The sequence below is a fragment of the Zootoca vivipara genome, chromosome 2, assembly GCF_965207765.1.
Source record: "Zootoca vivipara chromosome 2, rZooViv2.hap1.1, whole genome shotgun sequence".
NCBI classification, from domain to species: domain Eukaryota; kingdom Metazoa; phylum Chordata; class Lepidosauria; order Squamata; family Lacertidae; genus Zootoca; species Zootoca vivipara.
The window spans coordinates 7,232,206-7,253,930 of record NC_142584.1 but is presented as its reverse complement, the minus strand read 5'-3'; the positions used below and the strand labels follow the sequence as shown (position 1 = coordinate 7,253,930).

Here is a 21,725-nt window from a genome sequence, read left to right as displayed (position 1 = left end):
AGAGGAGGGTGGGAAGAGATAGACTTACCAGCCTGCTCTACCACTTGAAGTATTCTGTCAGTAACAAATCATGCTGTGAAATTTGAGAACAACCACTCCCAAACCACACTGGAAAAGCAACAATACTGAGTTCATTCAGCATTCATCCTGGTTTGCTTGCCCAGAGCTTCTGTGGAGGTTAGACTATATCTAGACTTTATTGAGCATTCATCCTCATTTCCATGAAGGTTTGTTTGCATTGTTACTGATGCATTCATAGCACGCTTTTCAACGTATTTCTCCTGCTGTTTTACTAACTGCAAAAACATTCCTGGTTGTTTTTAGTGAATTTGTTGCACCAGGGTGACAGAGTGCTTGAATCTTCCTTAATTGCACAAACCTAAATTTCAAGTATGCACTCGAATCCCTCCAGCAATAGAGAGACAGTCTGGAGACACCCATATATAATTTCATTTATTAACAATAACAAATCTGTCAGGCTCTGGGTCCCTCCAGACTGCCAGTATTTTGCAGGAGGGATTCAAGTGCATACCAGAACTTTGGGTTTATGCATTTAAAGTGGATTAAAGGTCTCTGTCACCCTGTCACAACAAACCCACTTGGGAAAAACTTCAGAGTTTAAGAAGGTTGGAGAGTAATGGAGAGATGCATTGAAATGTGTGAGGTGAAGGAATGACTAACAGGAAGAAGTGTAAACAAGAAAATTAAGGCAAATGCAGGGTGAATCCTCATTAGCGTGTAATTGCCCTGCAAACTAATTAGAATGAATGCTTAATAAAGACCAAATATAGTCTAACCACTGTGTAAACTTTGTGCACGCAGATCAGAATGCTGAATAAATGGATCATCAGGAAGAGCCTGCTCGCAATAAATCAGATATGCCAAGCAGGTTAACAAAATGTAGCAGGCAAAATGACGTCCTTTGATCCTATTGTAACAAATTTTACTAATGTTCCTCCACACCACACACTTTCCCTGTTCAGTGAGGCAAAATCCCCACATTCCTGTAGTGCAGAGGTGGCCCATCCTGTTTCGCCACCTGAGGCAACCAGGAAGATGAAGCACCACTGCCACTATTCCCTCTCCCACCAAAGCTTCACTTACTGGGGTCACACAGTTGTGGCTTTCATTGAGATCTTGCAAGAAGCCCACAATATCTTGCTGGAACCTGGAAGCCGCAGCTGCTTCCCGTTGCAGCAGTGGGGGCTGGAGGTATCCCCCCCCACCTCAGGAGAAGTAAGGAGAAGCAGAAGTGAGATCTTGCAAGAGCCACCACTGCTTCTCCTTGCTTCTCTGGCAGTGGCAGGGGTGGGGGTGGGGTGCTTGCAGGGGTACCTCTGTTCAGTTTCTGTTAATTGGTTCTCATGGGAAACTTACAGATCCTTGCTTCATACAATTAACTCAAGGCAGTGTCAATTTACTCTTGGCAGAAAGCCAAGTTCTGCCTGGCCTGGAAACTACTCTCTGATTGGTTAATGACCAGCACTGAACTCTGTTATCTAGGAATGCTAGCACAGTTGTTTCTTGTTGGGTGTTAGGAGTAGGAGTGCTGCGTATGGTTGGAGAGAGAGAGACAGAGAGGATTTATTTTGCTTTGCTTTGTATGCAGAAACTCTGCTGCTTTTATTTTCTTTTAATAAATCCTGTAAATAGTTATTCTGCGTCTAGCTGACTAGTCATTTCCACCTCAACTAGCTTCTGCGCTGTGCAGGAAAACTCTGCTACGTTTGGGCTAAAGCCACTAGAGCTATGCCTGACACTTCAAAATTCTAAGAACCTCCCCTTTGGATTCCATAGCCCAAGGAAACTGCCTTGGTCTACCCCAAGGACAGGCTGGTCCCACTGTAGTGTGTACATTTCTTAAGGCCAGGAATGGGGGATAATGTTTAAGCTGGGGAATCCAGATACTGTTGGATTTCAACTCCCATCAGCCCTAGCCATCAAGGCCAATGGTCAAGGGACGGTGGGGGTTCTTGACCAATAACACCAGGAAGATCACAGTTCCTCATCCTTGGCTCAGTTTTAGGAGAAGCCTTGGATTGAACCAGGGACAATATGTATGTAAAAGATGTGCTCTAAGCTAGGGCCCCTCTAGCATGAATACTGCCAAGACCACATCCCTGTTTTGCCTGCTGTCTTTCTTCATAGTTGCTGTAACATTCAGCTGTTCATATTGCATCACTTTCATCATGAATGTTGACAGGTCAAGCACTGCAGCCATATATACACCTATTTAGAATGTATTAGAATAGCAAAAAGCATGCACTTTTACATTGTGTGTGTGTGTGTGTGTGTGTGTGTGTGTGTGTGTGTGTTGAGTACAACATCTATGTGAAATCTTGATTTGGCATATGTCTTAATTCCCCCCCCCCCATTTTTGTTTCCCCGCCTCCCACCAGCCACATCTTACTTGGCTTTTCAAGGACACAATGCAGGACCTCATTTTCTGGATCTGTATGTTTAACTCAGCAATCACCCTCCGGTCCTTAAGGAGATGGTCACCATACTTAGCAGACAGCACTTCTCTTTCATTCAGCTGGAGGAGAAAATGAAAATATATTACCCTCCTGTTAACAAAGCAACGCATGGGCACCAAGTAAGAGGATCAAGGAATGGAGGGGCCATAAACAAGACACCCTTCTGAGAAAACTTGCGACAATGATTGTACTCATTACCGCTGGGACTTTCCATGTTAAACTTCCTTCCTTCCTAAGAACTCTTGAGGCCTGGGGATTAAGCACACACATATAGAATTACCCTTTTGACCAATGTGGCATCATCTAATCCTTCCCAACTGAATGATAAATCTGTTTTCTTCTTGTACATCCCCTTTCCCATCATTCATCCTTATTTTCTTCCCCTTTCCTTTCCCCCCTTTCCTTGCCGCTTCAGCATGTTTGATCTGGGTATCGCCATTCATGCCAAATTCCTGAGGTCTGTTACTTCCTTGCCATCACTGGGAGATGACAATCAATTCTGCCCACCAAGGACGAATCAGGTCTACCCCTTTCCATTTATCTGTTGTTGCTACTTGTCCTATCTGTATATTTTTGCAGGGTATGAAGTGCCATGGTGGAACCAAGCAGCTGTCATTTTCCTAAGTGTGGGGCATATACTAAAAAGAATAGCCCTGTCCATGGGCTATTCGGGTTGTGATCCAACACTGCCTAAATTCACGCCACTTTTCCAGGCTTTTAAGAAACATGTTGTATGAAGAGATAAATATTGGGAGAAATATAGTCTGGCCGGCTGTAAAACATCCAGCAAACTCCTCTATGAGTTAATATTTCAGAACAGATAATCATTCTGTGGGAATCAGACCAAATTCCCCCACTCGCTGGTGTACATCAGATATGTATGTATTAGTAGACTATCCCATCTCCACACATTAGTCTGGGAGGTGAATAATAATAATAATAATAATAATAATAATAATAATTTATTTATACCCCGCCCATCTGGCTGGGTTTCCCCAGCCACTCTGGGCGGCTTCCAACAGAAATATTAGAATATACTAATTTCTTAAAGATTAAAAGCTTCCCTAAACAGGGCTGCCTTCAGATGTCCTCTAAAAGTCTGGTAGTTGTTTTTCTTTTTGACATCTGATGGGAGGGCGTTCCACAGGGCGGGTGCCACTACCGAGAAGGCCCTCTGCCTGGTTCCCTGTAACTTGGCTTCTCGCAGCGAGGGAACCGTCAGAAGGCCCTCGGCACTGGACCTCAGTGTCCGGGCAGAGTGATGGAGGTGGAGACGCTCCTTCAGGTATACTGGACCGAGGCCATTTAGGGCTTCAAAGGTCAACACCAACACTTTGAATTGTGCTTGGAAATGTACTGGGAGCCAATGCAGTTCTTTCAAGACCGGTGTTATGTGGTCTCGGCGGCTGCTCTCAGTCACCAGTTTAGCTGCCGCATTCTGGATTAATTGTAGTTTCCGGGTCACCTTCAAAGGTAGCCCCACATAGAGCGCATTGCAGTAGTCCAAGCAAGAGATAACTAGAGCATCCATCAGGTCGGTTCATATTAAGTTCTTCACCCCTCCATTTCTGCATTCTCTCTTTAAGCAGCTCTGGCATTTTAAGCCCTCCACCTTTGCTGTGTCTTCCCATTAGGACTGGTGTCACCATCAAGGACTTGGGGGGCAGTTCTCATTGACAAGCATGTGTGTACCTTGCTTCGTGTGAGTGCCTCTAATTCTTCCCAGCTCCTGATAGCCATATCTTCATACTGAGCTCTCACATCCTCCACGATCCGGTGAGGGTCAGGGTTGTATCGGTTGTTATCAATTCCCACCACGACAGAGATGTCCTTGATTTGTGACATCACCTCATCAAGTTCCTAGGTACAACAGAAAGAAAACTGGGCTTGAGTTGTTGCCATGCATATGCAAGGTCATGGTATTTACAGCTTGCAACAAAGAACTGGAACAGGCATCCCCAAACTGCGGCCCTCCAGATGTTTTGACCTACAACTCCCATGATCCCTAGCTAAGAGGACCAGTGGACAGGGATGATGGGAATTGTAGTCCAAAACATTTGGAGGGCCGAAGTTTGGGGATGCCTGAACTGGAAGCTCAGCTGTGCATGGATGTAATATTAGTTAACATTACTTATCACTTTTTGATATTCAAAACTTTTCACCAACATTATCTTAGCATAAGGTAACCCTAGCACAATGCCCAAAGAGAGGGAAAAGGAGGTCACAGCTTTGGATAAAAGGTGCACACACACAAAGATTATATGTGCAGGAGCAAGTTTAGAAATAATTACTATAATTTAAACAGAAATATGATACATCTTACCACAGTGGGGAAGATGGTGACTAGAGGACCATCCTGTGTAAGGTGCAAAATATGTTCCTACACCTCAGTAATCCCTACAACAACTCTGCAAGGTGGGTTAGTATCATACCACTGTCATCTTGCTCAGAAATGTCTATGCTAACTGTCGGGGGAATCACTACAGGGAGCCTCCCCCAGTCACCCTGACCAGCACTTCGCCCAGTGACAGCACAAGCAGCGAGTCGGGAGGAGGGAATGCGGAATGGAGCGGTTTGGAGAGAGGGCTCAGTGAGGTGTCTGAGCCCTGGCAACGCTATGGAGGACAGAGAGTGCAGGAAGGGCTAAGAGACGTGTCAGAGCCCTGGCACTGCTCTGGTTGAGGGTCAGCGTATGAGGGACTCAGCGAGACGTCGGAGCCCAGGTGCCGCCCCAGCCAGCAAGAGGGGAAACCTCTCCTTCCGGTGCCCAAATTGAGGCGCGTGCACAAACGTAGGGCGAAGGGGCGGCGTTTTGGGGTGCCCAGGCTTTTATGCTGGCCGAAAAGCAGGAGGCAGCCATTGCCGGGTTCTGAATCGGACTAGGTGGTCATGTTCTCTGTTATCTCTGTATGCACAATAAAACTCTTAAAGACAGTGCGGACTGGAGTGTCTTTACTCGAGAGTAGCTGCAACAACCCCCTGACACTAACCAACAGCAGCACACTGGGGTCGCAAGAAGGGGTGTTTCCCATACCATCTGGAAATGAACCCGAGACCTTTTGCATGAAAACATGAGCTCTGCCCATGAGCTATTTCCTATTTACACCTAGATTCACTTTAAATCCAAAATCGACCCTTCCTTCCTTCCTTCCTTCCTTCCTTCCTTCCTTCCTTCCTTCCTTCCTTCCTTCCTTCCTTCCTTCCTTCTCTCACTGACACACACATGTAGCAGCTCCCTGACCTCTGGCACATACCCACAGGATGACTGATGCTGTCATGATACAGAGGAAGGGTGCCCGGGCTGCACCTAATAAAGACGGGATCCAGCTCAGTAACTCTCAAAGGCATCATAATCCCAGCTAGCAAACCACACATGGCTGAAGGGCAGGCAAGATCTAACTTGAAGGATTCCAAAGCCAGAACACCCTGGGTGTTTTCGTCCAGCCTCCTCCTCCTCCAACCTATGCCTTTCTCCAAACAACCTGGGTTTATGACAGCCAATCTCCATTGGGCAAATGGATTAACTCATGGGTCCCCAAACTTACCCGGCTTTGGGCCGGATGCCCGCCGCACCGATTGTGTGGTAGGCCGGAGGGTGGGGGAGCGTGCGGCTGTGTGCACTCATGCGCATGTACAAACGCTATTTCTGGCACACTCCCGACCTGAAAGCACCGGAAATAGCTTGTGCGCATGTGCAGAAGCCTCCTCTGACCGGGAAGTACACCGGAAATGACGTTTGCGTGTGCGCGCAAGCTATTTCTGTCGCTTTTCCGGGTCGGAAGTCGGCAGCCGCACTGCACTGTGTTGGTAAGAGCGGGCGGTGGCAGCGGGCGGTGGTGGTCCCCGGGGGCCGCATAAAAGAGCCTCAGGGGCCGTATGTGGCCCCCAGGCCGTAGTCTGGGGACCCCTGGATTAACTCCACCAGTCTCAGCGCTTTTGTTTTTCCTCAATTTTATGGGAAGTTTAAAACTGTTTCCACATAGAGTGTTGCAGTTTTTCTTGCCCTGACTCTTGCCTCACTGGGAAGGAACAAAGGCAGAGGCTGGAATCCATGGTTTGCCCACCTGTAGCAAAAAACTGCTTGCCACCAAGCAGAGTTCTCAAATTACTGTCTCTTCCACAGATACCTATTTCCTGAGTAAAGTAAACAAGAATTTTTGCACACCCCTCACCCTCATTTTAAAAGGAACTAAAGCCTAGAGGTATAGATGCAGAGAGAAGTATGTGTGCACAGTTTTGAAGCATTCACAGAAGAATGGCTACAGGATATGTTAACTCTATAGCAATTAAGGTTGGCAACTTTGGGGAGGGGCCAAGAGGAAGAGTCGTGGCAGAAGGCGGAGCCAGGCAGATAGCTTTGTGATGAGCCATTAGCCACTTCATTAATTTTATCTTTAAGGTAGTTGATTTTGCTGCTAAAGACCAACACATAGTTGCCAAGTTCCGGCCTGAGAAATAAGGGACTGGACCGGAAGTAGCAGACCGGAAGTAGCGCTGCCGCCATTTTGGAACTGGGCGGAGCATTCTCAGCAGCTACTTTTGATGCTGCTCTGCCCTGTTCCAAAATGGCTGCCACACCAGAAGTTACGCTGCAGCCATTTTGGAACTGGGCAAAGCAGCATCAAAAGTCACTTCTGAGCATGCTCCGCCCAGTTCCAAAATGGCCGCCGCACCAGAATAAACCGGGGAAAAACAAAAAAATCCATTTTTTCGGCTGGGAACAACCGGAAAAATGGGGGTTTCCCGGGGAATACGGGAGACTTGGCAGCTATGGACCAACAGGGCTCCCCCTCTGTAAATTCATGAACTCTGACAAAATGAAGGCTGAACAGAATTTCCAGTTTAGCTGCAGGTTCTGTTTAAAGATTGGGAGGGGCAAATGGCTATCAGAACACAATATATAAACATATATGAGCAAATCAGATAGACATGTGTGCACGTTTTTATTTATACGGTAGAAGTATTAATACACCGCCCTCTGATAAAATATCAGGGCAGTGTACACTCTTTAAACCTCATTAAAACAGCAGATAATAATAATGAACATGTCTGGCTACTCAACAAAATTTTAAACAACTGCATTTGCTTGACCCTTTTCATTCATATCCTGTTTTTCATGGCCCAGAATCTTCAATCTAGATACTTGAAGCACAAACAATGCCACCTTGATACAATTTCCCCTAATATATGCATATACTGGTTTTGTTTTTTTGGTAGACATTGTTTGGTTAGATAACTGCACCACAAAATTTGGATAACTGCAAATGCTGAAAGATAGCTGTATTTTGGTTTGCATCAGTGGGGTGCGGGCAGGGGACATGGAAACTAGGCTAGTCCCCTAAATGTTCCCCTAGTGCCTTCTCCCCCAAAGCCCAGGAAACTCACAAACGTGACGTCGCCCCACCCACCCATCACACTCACAAGCTGGCGCCTCTGGCCCTAACTGTTCCCCTAGGAGAAATTTCACTGCAGGCCACCTGGTTGAGAACGGGATCCGTTCTGGAGGCCCATTCGCAACCTGAAAAGGCCTCATCCTGAACACGCGCGTCTACGCAGGTGCATGACGTAATTCGGCGCTTCTGCGCATGTGCAAAGCGTGATTTAGCGCTTCTGCACATGCGCGCACGCCGAACCTGGAAGTAACCCGTTCCGGGACTTCCTGGTTCGGCGCGTCCGTATCCCGCAAAGACACATCCTGACGTAACATGAGGTATGACTGTATTTGCATATAGGTTTGGGAAGTGCAATTTTGGTAGATTTCCCTATAGAATGAATGGAATTTCTCCCCCACCTCAAATGCTATGATATATTTAGAAAAGTTATTTCCATAATGTTGGACAGAGAAACAGAAGAAAGGCTTGTGCAAAATTAACCAATAGCGGTGAAATGGAAAATACTAGAGGAAAGTGGATTGAGACATATCCAGTGCCGGATTTACGTATAAGCTAAACAAGCTATAGTTAGGGCCCCACTCTCTTGGGGCCCCTAAAATATTTAAAGGAAAAAAGAACTGGATGTACATTTCCAAAATTTGATAAAAACAACTACATACAGCAACAGTGTTTTGTGTTGTGTAGGCTCCTAGGATGCAAGTAATGGGCCCCCTCTGCTAGCCTGCTCCCTAAAATATCACTGGTTTGCTCATTTCTATATCAATTACTTTCATAAAATACATATTTTGTTATGTGCAAATGGCTTTAGAACCTATTAAGTCCATAAATTACCATATAGCATATATTCAACACAAAAAACAGTGACAATTTGTTGTTGACAAAGGACAGTTGGACATATAAAGGGCCCCATTACCTTCAGGAGCTTAGGGCCTCATCAAACCTAAATCTGGTCCTGGAGACATCTGTACATTCCTACTCCTAACGCTACTGCAGGCTAGGTGTGGTTATAACTCTGACTTGGGGCTATTTGTGTTTAAAATGTCTAGATTATTATTTATTAAATTTGTGTACCACCCTCCACCTGTAGATCTCACAGCAGTTATGAATGAAGCAGGTCAAACAACTGTGCACATGTCTGTTCACATATTGCTTCTGATAGCCATTTGCCCCTCCCAGTGTTTACCCAGAATATTCAGCTATGTGTCTTGGACACCAGAAATTCTATTCAGCCTCTACTTTGTCTTCTGAATTTTTGTCCTAGACACTGGCCACACATTTTCAAACTTACTTTCGTAACCTTAAGGTCTAGTAAGCTGCTTGAAATAAATAAAGCACCCTGAAGCTGAGGATCTGAGGATGCTAAAATGTGTATGGTGCAATTTGAGGGAGAAGCAGGCGGGCAGCGGGTAGGGGAATCCACTGCTGCTGTTATGATCTCTTACTGCTGGTGACATTTGCATTTGTATATGGAAACTTCTGCTGGCTCTCTGCCCATAGCTGCCAAGTACCCCGTATTTCCCGGGAAACCCCCGTTTTTTCTTACCCTTTCCCGCTGGTCTCCTGTTCGAGCTCCTCTCCCGTTAATCTCCCTTATTTTCGCTCCTGGCGGCAGCCATTTTTCTGGTGCCACTTTGCCCATCTATGGGCACCAGAAAATGGCCGGCGCCGGTACCGGAAGTGCGGCTACGCACTTCCGGACATGCATAGACATGACTTCCGGTGCCGGCCATTTTTGGTGCCCATAGATGGGCAAAGTGCCGCCATAAGTTGCGCCTACGTACTTCCGGACATGCGTAGACACGACTTCCGGTGCCAGCGCCGGCCATTTTCTTGTGCCCATTGATGGGCAAAGCGACACCGGAAGTTGCGTCTACGCAACCTCCGGTGTCGCGCAGCTGCTGATCCCGGATTTCTTCGCGAGAGACTTGGCAGGTATGTCTCTGCCTACTAACACTGCTTGTGAAATAGAAAGTGGGGAGGAAGAGGACCAGAGGCGCAGGAGGATGCAAGACATCCATGGAAAGAAGGGAGCCTATGAAAAGTAATCTCTGCCAGTCCTAGCAAACTTTATGGCTTCTACCTTCTGGCTGAAGCACCCAATGCACAAGAAAAATGAAAACAAAGAAGACATGGTGACAAACTAACACTACTTTAATTAACAGGCAACTCCATTAATGTACCGTAATAACTTTGGAGTCATTTTATGCTGATTGCTGGCTGTGAAATGGGAGCAATAAATGGGCGTTCTAAACCTCAATGTGCACGATAAAGCTCAGGAAAGCTTTGAAACACCTCTTCCTTAATTTATTTGGCATCAGACAAAGCAGGGAAGGTCAAGTGGCTTGAAGTGAGCATGCATTTCAAGAGAGGGCAGGGCAAAGGTGCTGTATCTGGCACAGGTAGAAGGTGGTAGATAGGGTCGGAGTGGTTGCAGAAAAGCTTGGTTTAAGAAAGAGGCATTGGAGCAGGATTCCAAGAGCAAAACAGAAATGGGTTGACAAACAAGAGTGCAAAAGATTGTCCTCAACAGAATGGGCTTTCCATAGCTGGGCCAGTCTGCAGAACTGAGAGGAACTGTCATGCCAGATTGAGACTCTCCTTGCGGAGAGCATATCTTGAATTCCTAAGGAAAAGTCACCGTCTGATTATGTATCTAGGCCAAATGCAATGAGGGCGATGTGGGCAGGAGAGTGAGTGCTGCTGGGGAATTCCTTCCCGAAGCAGCTGAAGATGTTTGTGTCTCAAACAAGTAGGGCTGTCATTGCACCCTGGTTGCAGATCCGGTGCCTGGGGGGGATTAGAGGTCTTGCTTCTCAGCTTGGGCCGTAACTGGTGTAATATGTTTCGGAAGGGTGGGCACACGTCACAACTACGGTACATGCTCTATGCATTTTGTCAAAGTAAACAAACCCTTTTGCTGTTTTTTAAAAATTATAAATTGCAGTTGTCTTCCTAATTTGTCTCTGGCCATCATTGAAGCTACTGTGCTGTTGTTTTGAAAAAAAAGAGAGAGTTTGCCTTGTCTTGCGAGGCTGTTCTTAAGGGATCAACCTTGGCTGAGAAAGTGTCACATGGTGTGCTCTGACGCCTCAGACAGTGTTGTTGCAAGATCAAATTGCATGGTTCCCACCAATTATTATGCGGCAACATTGTTTACTTTGCACTGATTTTGTATGGAGAATGAGTTGTAACCCTCAGGTGTCTCTGTGTTTTGTTTAAAAACTGAACAAGCACTACGGAGAACCTTCACTGATGTAGGAACATACAGAAAACTGAATTCTCTCTGGAAATTTACCATAGACCAACAGTCCAATCTTTGTGCAAGCAAAACACACCTGTAGCCCACCTTGCTCTTTCATGCTTCCTCTTACCTGTTCATAGATATTTTTCATCAATTCTGCTACAGCAAGAAGTCCACTCAGTTTTGCTTCAAGTTCAGTTTTGTGCAGGAAGCCATTGTCCAGATCCTGAGTAGAACAGCAAGAGAATAAGAGTTTGTGTTTTTTTCATTTGAGTTGGAACTTTTCGAGACTTCCGGCCAATGCCAGTGCCGATCGGCGGGGTTTTGTCTCGCTCTGAGGCAGCCCGTCTTCGCTTTTGACCAAAAGTTAAGAGTGCCGCAACATATTGTTGGGGAGGGGGAGAAATACCCTCTGCTGAACCAATGTTTAGATACTCTCTAAACATTCCCACCATAACTCTGACCTTCCCCATTCAGTATCACAGGGCTTGAATAAATCATATACTGATTCTCTTACTTCCATATGCGCCATTACAAAATGCAAGCTGCTTAAAAACATACACCCATGTCAAAGATCAATGGATTTGTTTGTTTGTTTGTTTTTAAAAAATAACCTTCTGCTTTTCAGGAACCTTTTCCATGTTGACTTATTTGTTAATGAACCCTCTTACACATTTACTACTGCATCTCCAGGCAGTACAGATTATTCTGGGGGATGTTCAATTTGTATCAGGTGATGACAAGCATATTCAGTCTCACTGCTGCCACATTTGAGCTGTGTCCAACACTCACCCAGCCCTCTTCTGAAGCTGCACGTTGCTATGGAAGAGCACATGTGTACCATCTACTTTCCAGATTTGCTTTTCCTCCTCCACCTATCTTTTTGTTGGGAAACTTTTCAGAAGCTTTTGAGGAGGCCACCCAGATGCTGTTAGACCACAACCCTCATCACCCCTGACCATTAACCATGTTGAATGGGGCTGATGGGAGTTGGAGTCCAACAGCATCCAGAGGGCCACAGGTTCCATATCCCTACTTTAGAGGAACTTTAGGTTCCATATCCCTACTTTAGAGGAACTCCAAATTTCCTGTTTGGAAACCAAAATCACAGATTGGTATGTGCACCTGCCCTCATTTAGGGTTTGGGTTATACACTTCCCTTTTGCTCCATGTCCCACAATATATATAAGATTTTTATCATTACTTTAGGGATGCATCCAGCCAAGTTGTTCCATTTGTGCAAGGGCTTCTGCAACAAACTTCCCTTCCCTCTCCTTTTCCTCATGCTGCCATTTGCTCTGGAGGGTTAAGGGCATACACACCAACTCCTAGGGGCTAATCCAGTTCCCTCCCAATGTTTTTTTTGATGGGACCAAACCCCCTCAATGTTCAGAGAACATTTGGCTCTGCCCCCAGCTCCTCAGGACACAGCATGACATCGCACATGTGACATCAGGATGTCGATTGGGGCCCTCAATCAACTTGCAATTTGGCGCCTCTGGTTAGGGGGAACTCCATAAAGAGATTCTGGGAGGGATGGGGGGAGGAGAGGGAGGGAAAGTTCTGGTCCTTGCCCAAATGGTATGACATTGTTGCATATAACTCCTCGTTCTGTTGGAAATTAGGTGGATCACAGAAGGAAGGAAGTTGGGCTGGTCCACAAATTAATCTTTCAATTAGAAGAAAAAATTAGGCTGTTGAATAGCACCAGCAGAGTAAACAGAAAGGTAGTTGCAAGTTGGTTTCAATGCAGGATGAACACATGTAAAAGGAATTCGTAATTCATAGCAGCAGTAGTAGCAGTACAGTATATCACAGGGAATATTTTTGACGCCCAACTTTGTTTCGTACTTAAAGGTCCCTATAGCAATCACCTTCAATGAACATTCAAGGCTGTCCATCAAGAGGTGGAGTGAGGCAACTTAGAAGTAACACAAGAGCGTCATTATGCCTTAAGAACAGGAAAGGCTGGAAATTTCTGTTTGCACTTAAAACATCATGGAAATCTTGAACAAGTTTCTTATAATCATACAGGATTGTTCCAGACATGCTTGCCTGAGTGCCAGATGACAATGACCAATTACAGGTTGTCTTGGTTCCAATGTTTTTAAAACCTCCTTTTCAGAAGAACAATTATAATCAAGGTCAGAGGCCAAAATTATTCAATACAATAATATGGCTGCTGCCCAAAATAATGATTCATTTGCAGTACAGTGGTACCTCGGTTTATGAACACAATTGGTTCCGGAAGTCTGTTCATAAACTGAAGCGTTCATAAACTGAAGCGAACTATCCCATTGAAAGTAATGGAAAGTGAATTAATCCATTCCAGATGGGTCCGCGGCATTCATAAACTGAAAATTCATAAACCGAGGTGTTCATAAACCGAGGTTCCACTGTAGTATCGAGAAATAACAAATGCTGTAAGGATTTGACAATTATCGCAGTGCAAATTTCACATGTCCTGTAAGTGGCAGCCAAGTGGATCTATGACCATCCTTTTCAGACAGACACAACTTAGTCAGGTCTAACCACACTATTTCCATTTTTCTTCCTCTTTGAAACCATAACCACCCCATTCAAAACCAGTCCATTTTCTCTCTTTTTGTCTCTCTCTCGTGCCTGTCTGTGTCCATTCCAAAGCAGGCAATCTCATCAAGGGACTATCTTGGGGTTCCTGGTTTAAAACAAAAGAAGTGGCCCAACCCCCCAAAATGGAAAAGCCTTTAAAAGTTTTCTCTCTTCTTCATACAAGATTATATGTAAACATGCCAGTGATGCAGCTATCATCGAGGGAGGTGAGTATAGGGCTGGGAAACAGCATTATCACTGCATGGATGTGAAGCTGAAGAATTTTGGGTGTACTTTACCTTTTTGAGTGTCATGAAGGTGAATTCCATCCCAGTGCGTTTGTTTATTTCTTCCTCATATCTAAAGGAAAGGAAGGATGGCTGGTATGAATGAAATGGCAAAAGGTATAATTTAAGCAGCGTATATAATTTAGGCTCTCAAGAGCTGTTTGTTTATTTCTTCATCATATCTAAAGGAAAAGAGGGGTGGCTGGAATGAACGGAATGGCAGAAGGTATAATTTAAACAGTGCATATAATTTAGCTGCTCTAGATTTATTTCCATTTTCTGTTTAGGAAACAGAACCAGTGTTACCCTCACATCCATCCCATCGCACTCACACGCCACAAAAAAAAAGTCGCCCCTGAGCTATCATCTCATTAACTTGTGAATTATCATACCTCTTAGAGACATAATTTTGAATTATGGGTCCATTCTGCTGGATCCTGTACAGATAATGCTGCAGTAAGAGATTGCCCCTGCCCTAAAGAGTCTGTAGAATGACTAGAAAATATTTGGGAGGAGAACTAATGTGAGAAATAATAGCAGGTGAAATAAGGGCACTAGGTAAGTGCAGAAGATCTAGGGAAATGATCTCTAATTAGCGTGTGGCTAATCACGTCATCCCACTGCCTCAAAGAACAAAAGAGATTTCCTTCATCTGCAGCACCCCATTTTCTTCTTCCCAAGCACAGTGCAAAACGATTGTGACATGGCGGCTGTAGGTTCTTTGTGGTCCTCTCTAACACCACACTGCAGTTCCTTATCACATCAGATCAGGGTTTCGCAAACTTGGGTCTCCTGCTGCTTCTGGACTACAACTCTCATCATTCAAAGCTAGCAAGACCAATGGTCAAGGACGATGGGAATTGTAGTCCAAAAACAGCTGGAGACCCAAGTTTGGGAAACTCTGCATCAAATGCCCATTTCATATGGTTACTTCCCATGACAGTGCTTCTCTTTTACCTTATCTGCATCAAGAATGCTTATATTATATCCTATGGTATAAGAAACAGCATCCATCTGCCACCCTCCTGCATGGAACAATATTTATAGTGTCTCAAAATGTGAACCAAGGTGCTCAACGAATGGAACCCTTTCTAGAGAACACAAAATACAGAGCAAACACCTAGGGCAGTTGCTGCCATTTTATATTATTATGATTGGAAGAGATGCATTGTGTTGACTGAAGCTCACCACCACCTACTGCTTCCATCATTTCTACAGCGTGCAGCAGCAAATGTTAGAACTACAATGACTAAGGTCTCAAAGCCCTATATCTTCAATTTCATCTGCTCAACTTACATACAGCCTTGCCAAAGGATGACAATGCAAGCATCTCCAGGCTTAACAGAACTGGATGGACAGGGTGGCGCCCCCTTGGCATCTAAGTTCCCAGAAGAGGCCCCATCACTGCTGGTGTTCTAAACAGGTTTGTTAAGGAGCTAAAGAAGATGGGATGGGAGTGAGGCAACTCCATTTTGTGATGCTGGCAGCCTACAGTCATAAAGACACTTGTGATCCATTTTATTTTCAACAGGAAGCAATTGAATGTAGCCTTGGGTGACATGCAGGTCCCACAGGGGCCCCTGAGGCAAGCTTTGAACACAATGGACTGCATTAATATCCCCAAACAACTTAGAATGCTTTCTCTTCAGTAATGCAATATCTTGTTATTGTTTAAGTAATAAAAAACATGCCTTTCCTGAGATCAAATGAGAGTGGTGTTGAGGCATGGCTGGAGGGCTGCAGGTGTTGTGTATTATCAATACGGCTATGATACATTTTAGGGACCCAGGTGGCACTGTGGGTTAAACCACAGAGTCTAGGGCTTGCTGATCAGAAGGTTGGCGGTTCGAATCCCTGCAACGGGGTGAGCTCCTGTTGTTCGGTCCCAGCTCCTGCCCACCTAGCAGTTCGAAAGCACATCAAAGTGCAAGTAGATAAATAGGGACCGCTCCGGCAGGAAGGTAAACGGCGTTTCCGTGCGCTGCTCTGGTTCGCCAGAAGCAGCTTTGTCATGCTGGCCACATGACCCGGAAGCTGTCTGCGGACAAACGCCGGCTCTCTCGGCCTATAGAGCGAGATGAGCGCCGCAACCCCAGAGTCGGACACAACTGGACCTGATGGTCAGGGGCCCCTTTACCTTTACCTTTTATGATACATTTTACTCCTGCCCCCTGCCTTTAGGTTTCTGGGCAGAATCAGGAAAATGCATTTACACCTTGCCAGGTAGAAAGCTCCTTAAATTAACCTTAAGATGTTGCTTTCAGTTTGCACCTTGTGCCTTAGCATTGCACAGTGCCTCACAGTAGGATTCCCAGGCTGCAACCTGGAGAATAAGCATCTCTCTTTAAATGTGCCAGACTGGGGGCAAAGTGGGGGCTGAACATAAACACAAATAAGAAGAGCTCTGCAGAGACAGATTGGTCGATCCACTTCTGCATCCTGTCCCCAACCAGATGCCTATGGGAAACACAGAAGTTGGACAGAAGGGCAATAGCTTTCTTCTGCTGTTGTTCCCCAGAAACTGGTACTCAGAGGCATGCAGGCTCTTGACTAGTAAGCCATCAGTGGCATAGTAATGGGGGGTGGGCGTGCCGCCCCGGGCAGCAGGCTGGGCGGTGGGCAGCAGGCTGGCAGCAGGGGGGGGGGCTGACCACCTCCTACGGCTGCTGCATGACGTGGCCACTGCCATCAAGGAGAAGCCCCGGTGCAAGCAAGACTGCCTCACTCCGCGGCTTGCTCACAGGGTTTGCCATGGTGCCGCATCGTATGCTTCCTGTGTGTGGGTGTGTCGTGCGTCGTGCATCATGATGTGCGCGTCATGACGTGTGATGCATGCGTGCAACGGACACCCCGACCCCTGGCGGGGTGCCTTCGGGTATGCCACCCTGGGCGGCCAGGAGGCTAGCTATGCCGCTGGTAGCCATAATAGCTTTATTCTCCATCAGACTGTCTAATCCTCTTTTAACGCCATCTATAACTTCTACATTAGGCATTTACTATGCAATAGCCACACTTTGTTCACTGTCTTTCTCCAGGGCGTTTGCAGGACACCATCAACATTGCACTATTGTAGTCTTCTGTTTTCCTCACGCTTCTCTCATTTCTTGCAGAACACAGAAAATTTGGGTAGGGTAACGGAACAATCTCCACATGGTTGGTCACCTTAGCGGTTCTTTTGTGCCCTTCATTAAAAGGGTGTTTTTCTAATGTGTGCTATTTTTTCTAGAAGAAGAGGTGCTGGAGCTCAGTACAAACATCTCCCTTGTTCTCTTAGAATGGCAACGGTGCCCATCTAAGAGGTGCCAGAGCTGAGCTCCAATGAAATCTGGCTGAGAAAAAGCCCTGGCAGTGACATATCAGAGCCTATCACCCCAGAAGTACTTACTATTTCACAATGATCTTCGCTACCCATTACAGTGGTTATGAACTTAATTTGTTCCAGAGGTCCGTTCTTAACCTGAAACTGTTCTTAACCTGAGGTACCACTTTAGTTAATGGGGACTCCCACTGCCGCCGCCACCGCAAGATTTCTGTTCTCATCCTGATATAAAGTTCTTAACCCGAGGTACGACTTCCGGGTTAGCGGAGTTTGTAACCCAAAGCGTTTGTAACCCAAGGTACCACTGTATTTCACAATGAAGTGCTTTGACAGAATTAGGCTGAGGCCATGGAAAGGTTCGCCCAGTTTTCAGATCTGGCATAGGAGCCTTCAAGCAGGGGTAAGGGAACAAATTAAACAAACAGAAATCCAGGTAAGGACAGAAGGACAGGCCTGGCCATTCCAGAAGCTCCATGTTGTTGTTGTTTAGTCGTTTAGTCGTGTCTGACTCTTCGTGACCCCATGGACCATAGCACGCCAGACACTCCTGTCTTGCACTGCCTCCCGCAGTTTGGTCAAACTCATGTTCGTAGCTTCGAGAACACTGTCCAACCATCTCATCCTCTGCCGTCCCCTTCTCCTAGTGCCCTCAATCTTTCCCAACATCAGGGTCTTTTCCAGGGAGTCTTCTCTTCTCATGAGGTGGCCAAAGTATTGGAGCCTCAGCTTCAGGATCTGTCCTTCCAGTGAGCACCCAGGGCTGATTTCCTTAAGAATGGATAGATTTGATCTTCTTGCAGTCCATGGGATCAATGCCTTGTCGTGACGAAGGGGCTTGAATAACTCAGAGAAGCTATGAGCTATGCCATGCAGGGCCACCCAAGATGGACAGGTCATAGTGGAGAGTTTTGACTAAACGTGATCCACCTGGAGAAGGAACTGGCAAGCCACTCCAGTATCCCTGCCAAGAAAACTCCATGGACAAAGACAACAGAAGCTTCATACAGATAGCCATAATAGAAGCTGGTCTTGCAAACCTCTGTTCCAGAGATGGGGAAGCTGTGGCCCTGCAGATGTTCCTGGACCAGAGCTCCCTTCATTACTGATCACTGGCAAGGAAGGCTGGGGTTGATGGGAGCTGGAGACCAAGAACATTGGGTGGCCACATGTTCCACAACTCTACTGTACTTGAAGTGGGACCTGAACATGCATAGACGAAGGTGACTTGCTGGGCTAAGTCAAACCCTGAAGCCCCTGAACCAGCAGTGTAGACAAGGCAGACACCATGACTGTGTATGAAAAAGCCCCAACGAACAGAAACAGCCCGAGGCTGAGGGAAGAGAGCTCTTCCAATTCAGAATGGGTGATGACAGAACCTCCTCCCCACCCTGGGAGCTACCTCTTTCATAAGCCCCATGACAAGGATAGTGGCAGAAATGTTGGTTCTTCTGGTTCTTCTGCCCTTTGGCTGGAATGCTTGACTTGTTGCCAGAGCACACACGCTACACTTAATTACAGCCTGCCTCGTGCATACAACCCCGATCCCTCTCCATTCTCTTTTGCAACTCCTTCTGATACCTCCTGCCTTCAGCCCACCCTGAGAGAAGGCTTTATGTATTGCAAGGCTCTGACATACTTTACCCGAGGGAGGTAGGAGAGGAGCAAACAGGAGGCATGCCGGTCTTGATGGGGTTGCAGAAGAACCTGATCAAAGCCTGCCAAACCATCCACGTTCCTTTAACCAGGGCTGATTGCATAGGAGTCCCTAGTATCAAGGAGTTGTATCCAGGAGTTGACTCATACGGACGTGGAAGGTTCCTTCCCAACTACAACAGTTGGAGATCCTCACCGAGAATCACATGTGCAGGGCAAGGGTGGTGGAGGTGGGGAATAATTGTAAAGTGGCCACTAGCTAAAACCCATATTGTATACCTTATTTTAAAATATTTTATTTTATTTATTATTACATTTCTACCCCATCTTTTATACAAAGGACTCAAGGCAGCATATATGGTTCTTCCCCACCTCATTTCATGCTAACAACAGCTTTGTGGGGTAGCTTAGGCTTAGAGACAGTGACCAGCCCAAGATCGCTGAGTGAGTTTTGTGGCTGAGTGGGGTTTTGAACCCTGGCTGCCCAGGCCCCAGTCCAGTACTCTAACCACTACACCACAGTGGCTCTCATGTTAGTGTCTGCACACAAATGTGATGACAGGAGGCCTAGCCTAGTGGATGTTTGCACTTCCTGTGTGCTGCCTTTTCTTATTTTCTCAGCATGGGCTCATTTGTGGCCCTCCAAATGTTTTAAACAGCAGCTCCCATCAACTCCATTGACCCTCTGTATGGTCATTAGATAGGGATAATGGAGCTGCAGTCCAGCAACATCTGGTGATTCCAACCCATGTCATGAAGGATGCCCAGAGGAACCTCTAACACATTTAAAAATAAACAACCAAAGAGAGTGAATATAACAATCAAATCAACACACAAGACAGAAGCAGCCATTTTCAATCCAAGACTGAAGTTTTCAGACTGTGTTCCAGGGAACCCTAGGGGCTAAGAGGTTTATTAATGAGAAGAGCAGCAGTGATGGACAACAGCTTGTACGCCTTTAACAATATACAGTGGTACCTCTACTTGCGAATAACTCAACTTCTCGAATGTTTCTGCTTACGAACAGAGCTCCGTCCGCCATCTTGGATGCGGTTTAGATAGAGTTGCTTCGACTTACATATTTTTTCTCCCAATGCATTCCTATGGGATTCAACTTACAATTTTTTTAGACTTACGAATGTGTGTTCAGAACGCATTAAATTCGTAAGTAGAGGTACCACTGTATCCTTGCAATGTGTAAGCCACCAAGAGTGGCTAGGGAAACCCAGCCAGATGAATGGGGTATAAATAATAAAATTACTATGATGTGCAATCTTGAAAGTGCCAGACATTTTGGCTATACTCTCAGTTCTTGTGGAACACATACGGTAATTAAATATTATTGGTCAGGTGCATTGATGCTTTGCACAAATTGAGGGCTGCACCTAACAACGTGCTCGCCAAACCTTTGCCAGTTCCTTGAAAGGCAAATTCATGTCAAGGATTCCTTAAGGGAAGAAGGTTTGGAAGCCCACTGATCTGATAGTTCCTGGAAATTCAAGTGATCAAGTGGACATTATCATGAGGACATTATCACAGTTTTACATTGCCGCAAAGAAATAGAGCATCGAACATATCCTCCTGACAAGAGTTTGGATTCTCTTTCATTAGAAGATGGGAAACTGTGACATATGTAAGCAGTATAAAATTGGCAATGTTATGCACATGTGATTCTACAGAAGTAGCTATATCCAGCTTACTGATCTGATCCAATAATTGGCAAAAGTATCTGACACAATTCAAAAGGCCTGTGTACTTGGTGTATGTGTGTGCCAAAGACACAAATATCATACCCTCCAACATTTCGCCAATGAAAATAGGAACGTCCTATTCCATAATAAAAGTAATGATAATATTACTATTTATACCCCACCCATCTGACTGGGTTGCTCCAGGCCCTCTGGGCAGTACCTTCCAACATATATATATATAAACACAATAAAACACTAAACATTTAAGAATTTCCCTATACAGGACTACCTTCAGATGGCTTGGGGGGGTTTGGATAACTCCATACCCTCCAACATTTTTCTGATGAAAATAGGGGCTTCTTAAGGGAAAGCAGGACATTCTGGGATTATATCAAAAACCAGGATAGCTTCTGTAAATCCAGGGCTGGATCTAAAATGGTATCCAGATTACTATGGAGACTCAGGATATGCTTTTTTGTGTGTGACAGTAGACTGGGGCCTTTGAACAATCCAGTAACAAGTCAAGCTGGTTTGAGTTGAAGTGCAGGGCTATATTAGGAGAAAGTCCCTTTAGCATGGCTTCGGGTTTTTGAGTTAATTTTTTACAACAACGTTAATAAATATGTAAAAGCAAAAGCACAGCTTTGAGAGTTAACACATTATATTTGAATACAGTGGTGCCTTGGTTCTCAAATGCCTTGGTACTCAAACAACTTGGAACCCAAACACTGCAAACCAGGAAGTAAGTGTTCCAGTTTGGGAATGTTTTTCAGAAGCCGAACATGCTCCGTTTTGAGTGTTACGCTTCCGATTTGAGTGCCACACTTCCGCTTTGAGTGTTATGCTGAGGTCTGTCTTCTGTTTTGCTATTTATTTTGCATTTTTGTTTTTGAGGCTCTTTTTGTTTTTGTGACTTTGTGAAACCCAGTTCAGCTACTGATTGATTGAGTGAGTGAGTGACTGCAGTACATTGTTTAGTGCTTTCATTTTGTGTATCAATGGTCTTGTAGATAGTAAAATTCATGTTAAATTGCTGTTTTAGGGGTTGTTGGTTTTTTAAAAAAATCTGGAATGGATCAATCCATTTTGCATT

General features: G+C 45.4%; 1 protein-coding gene across 1 annotated transcript in view; it reads right to left on the bottom strand.

The window, feature by feature from the left end:
• LOC118077436 (uncharacterized) overlaps positions 1-21,725 on the bottom strand; it is a 50,043-nt gene that overhangs the window by 9,226 nt on the left and 19,092 nt on the right. Inside the window, exons 3-6 of the mRNA XM_035101053.3 lie at positions 13,982-14,042; positions 11,242-11,337; positions 4,170-4,337; positions 2,411-2,536 (exon numbers count right to left, since the gene is read on the bottom strand). Coding sequence (XP_034956944.3) covers positions 2,411-2,536; positions 4,170-4,337; positions 11,242-11,337; positions 13,982-14,042 — 451 coding nt within the window. The remainder of the gene's footprint in view (positions 1-2,410; positions 2,537-4,169; positions 4,338-11,241; positions 11,338-13,981; positions 14,043-21,725) is intronic.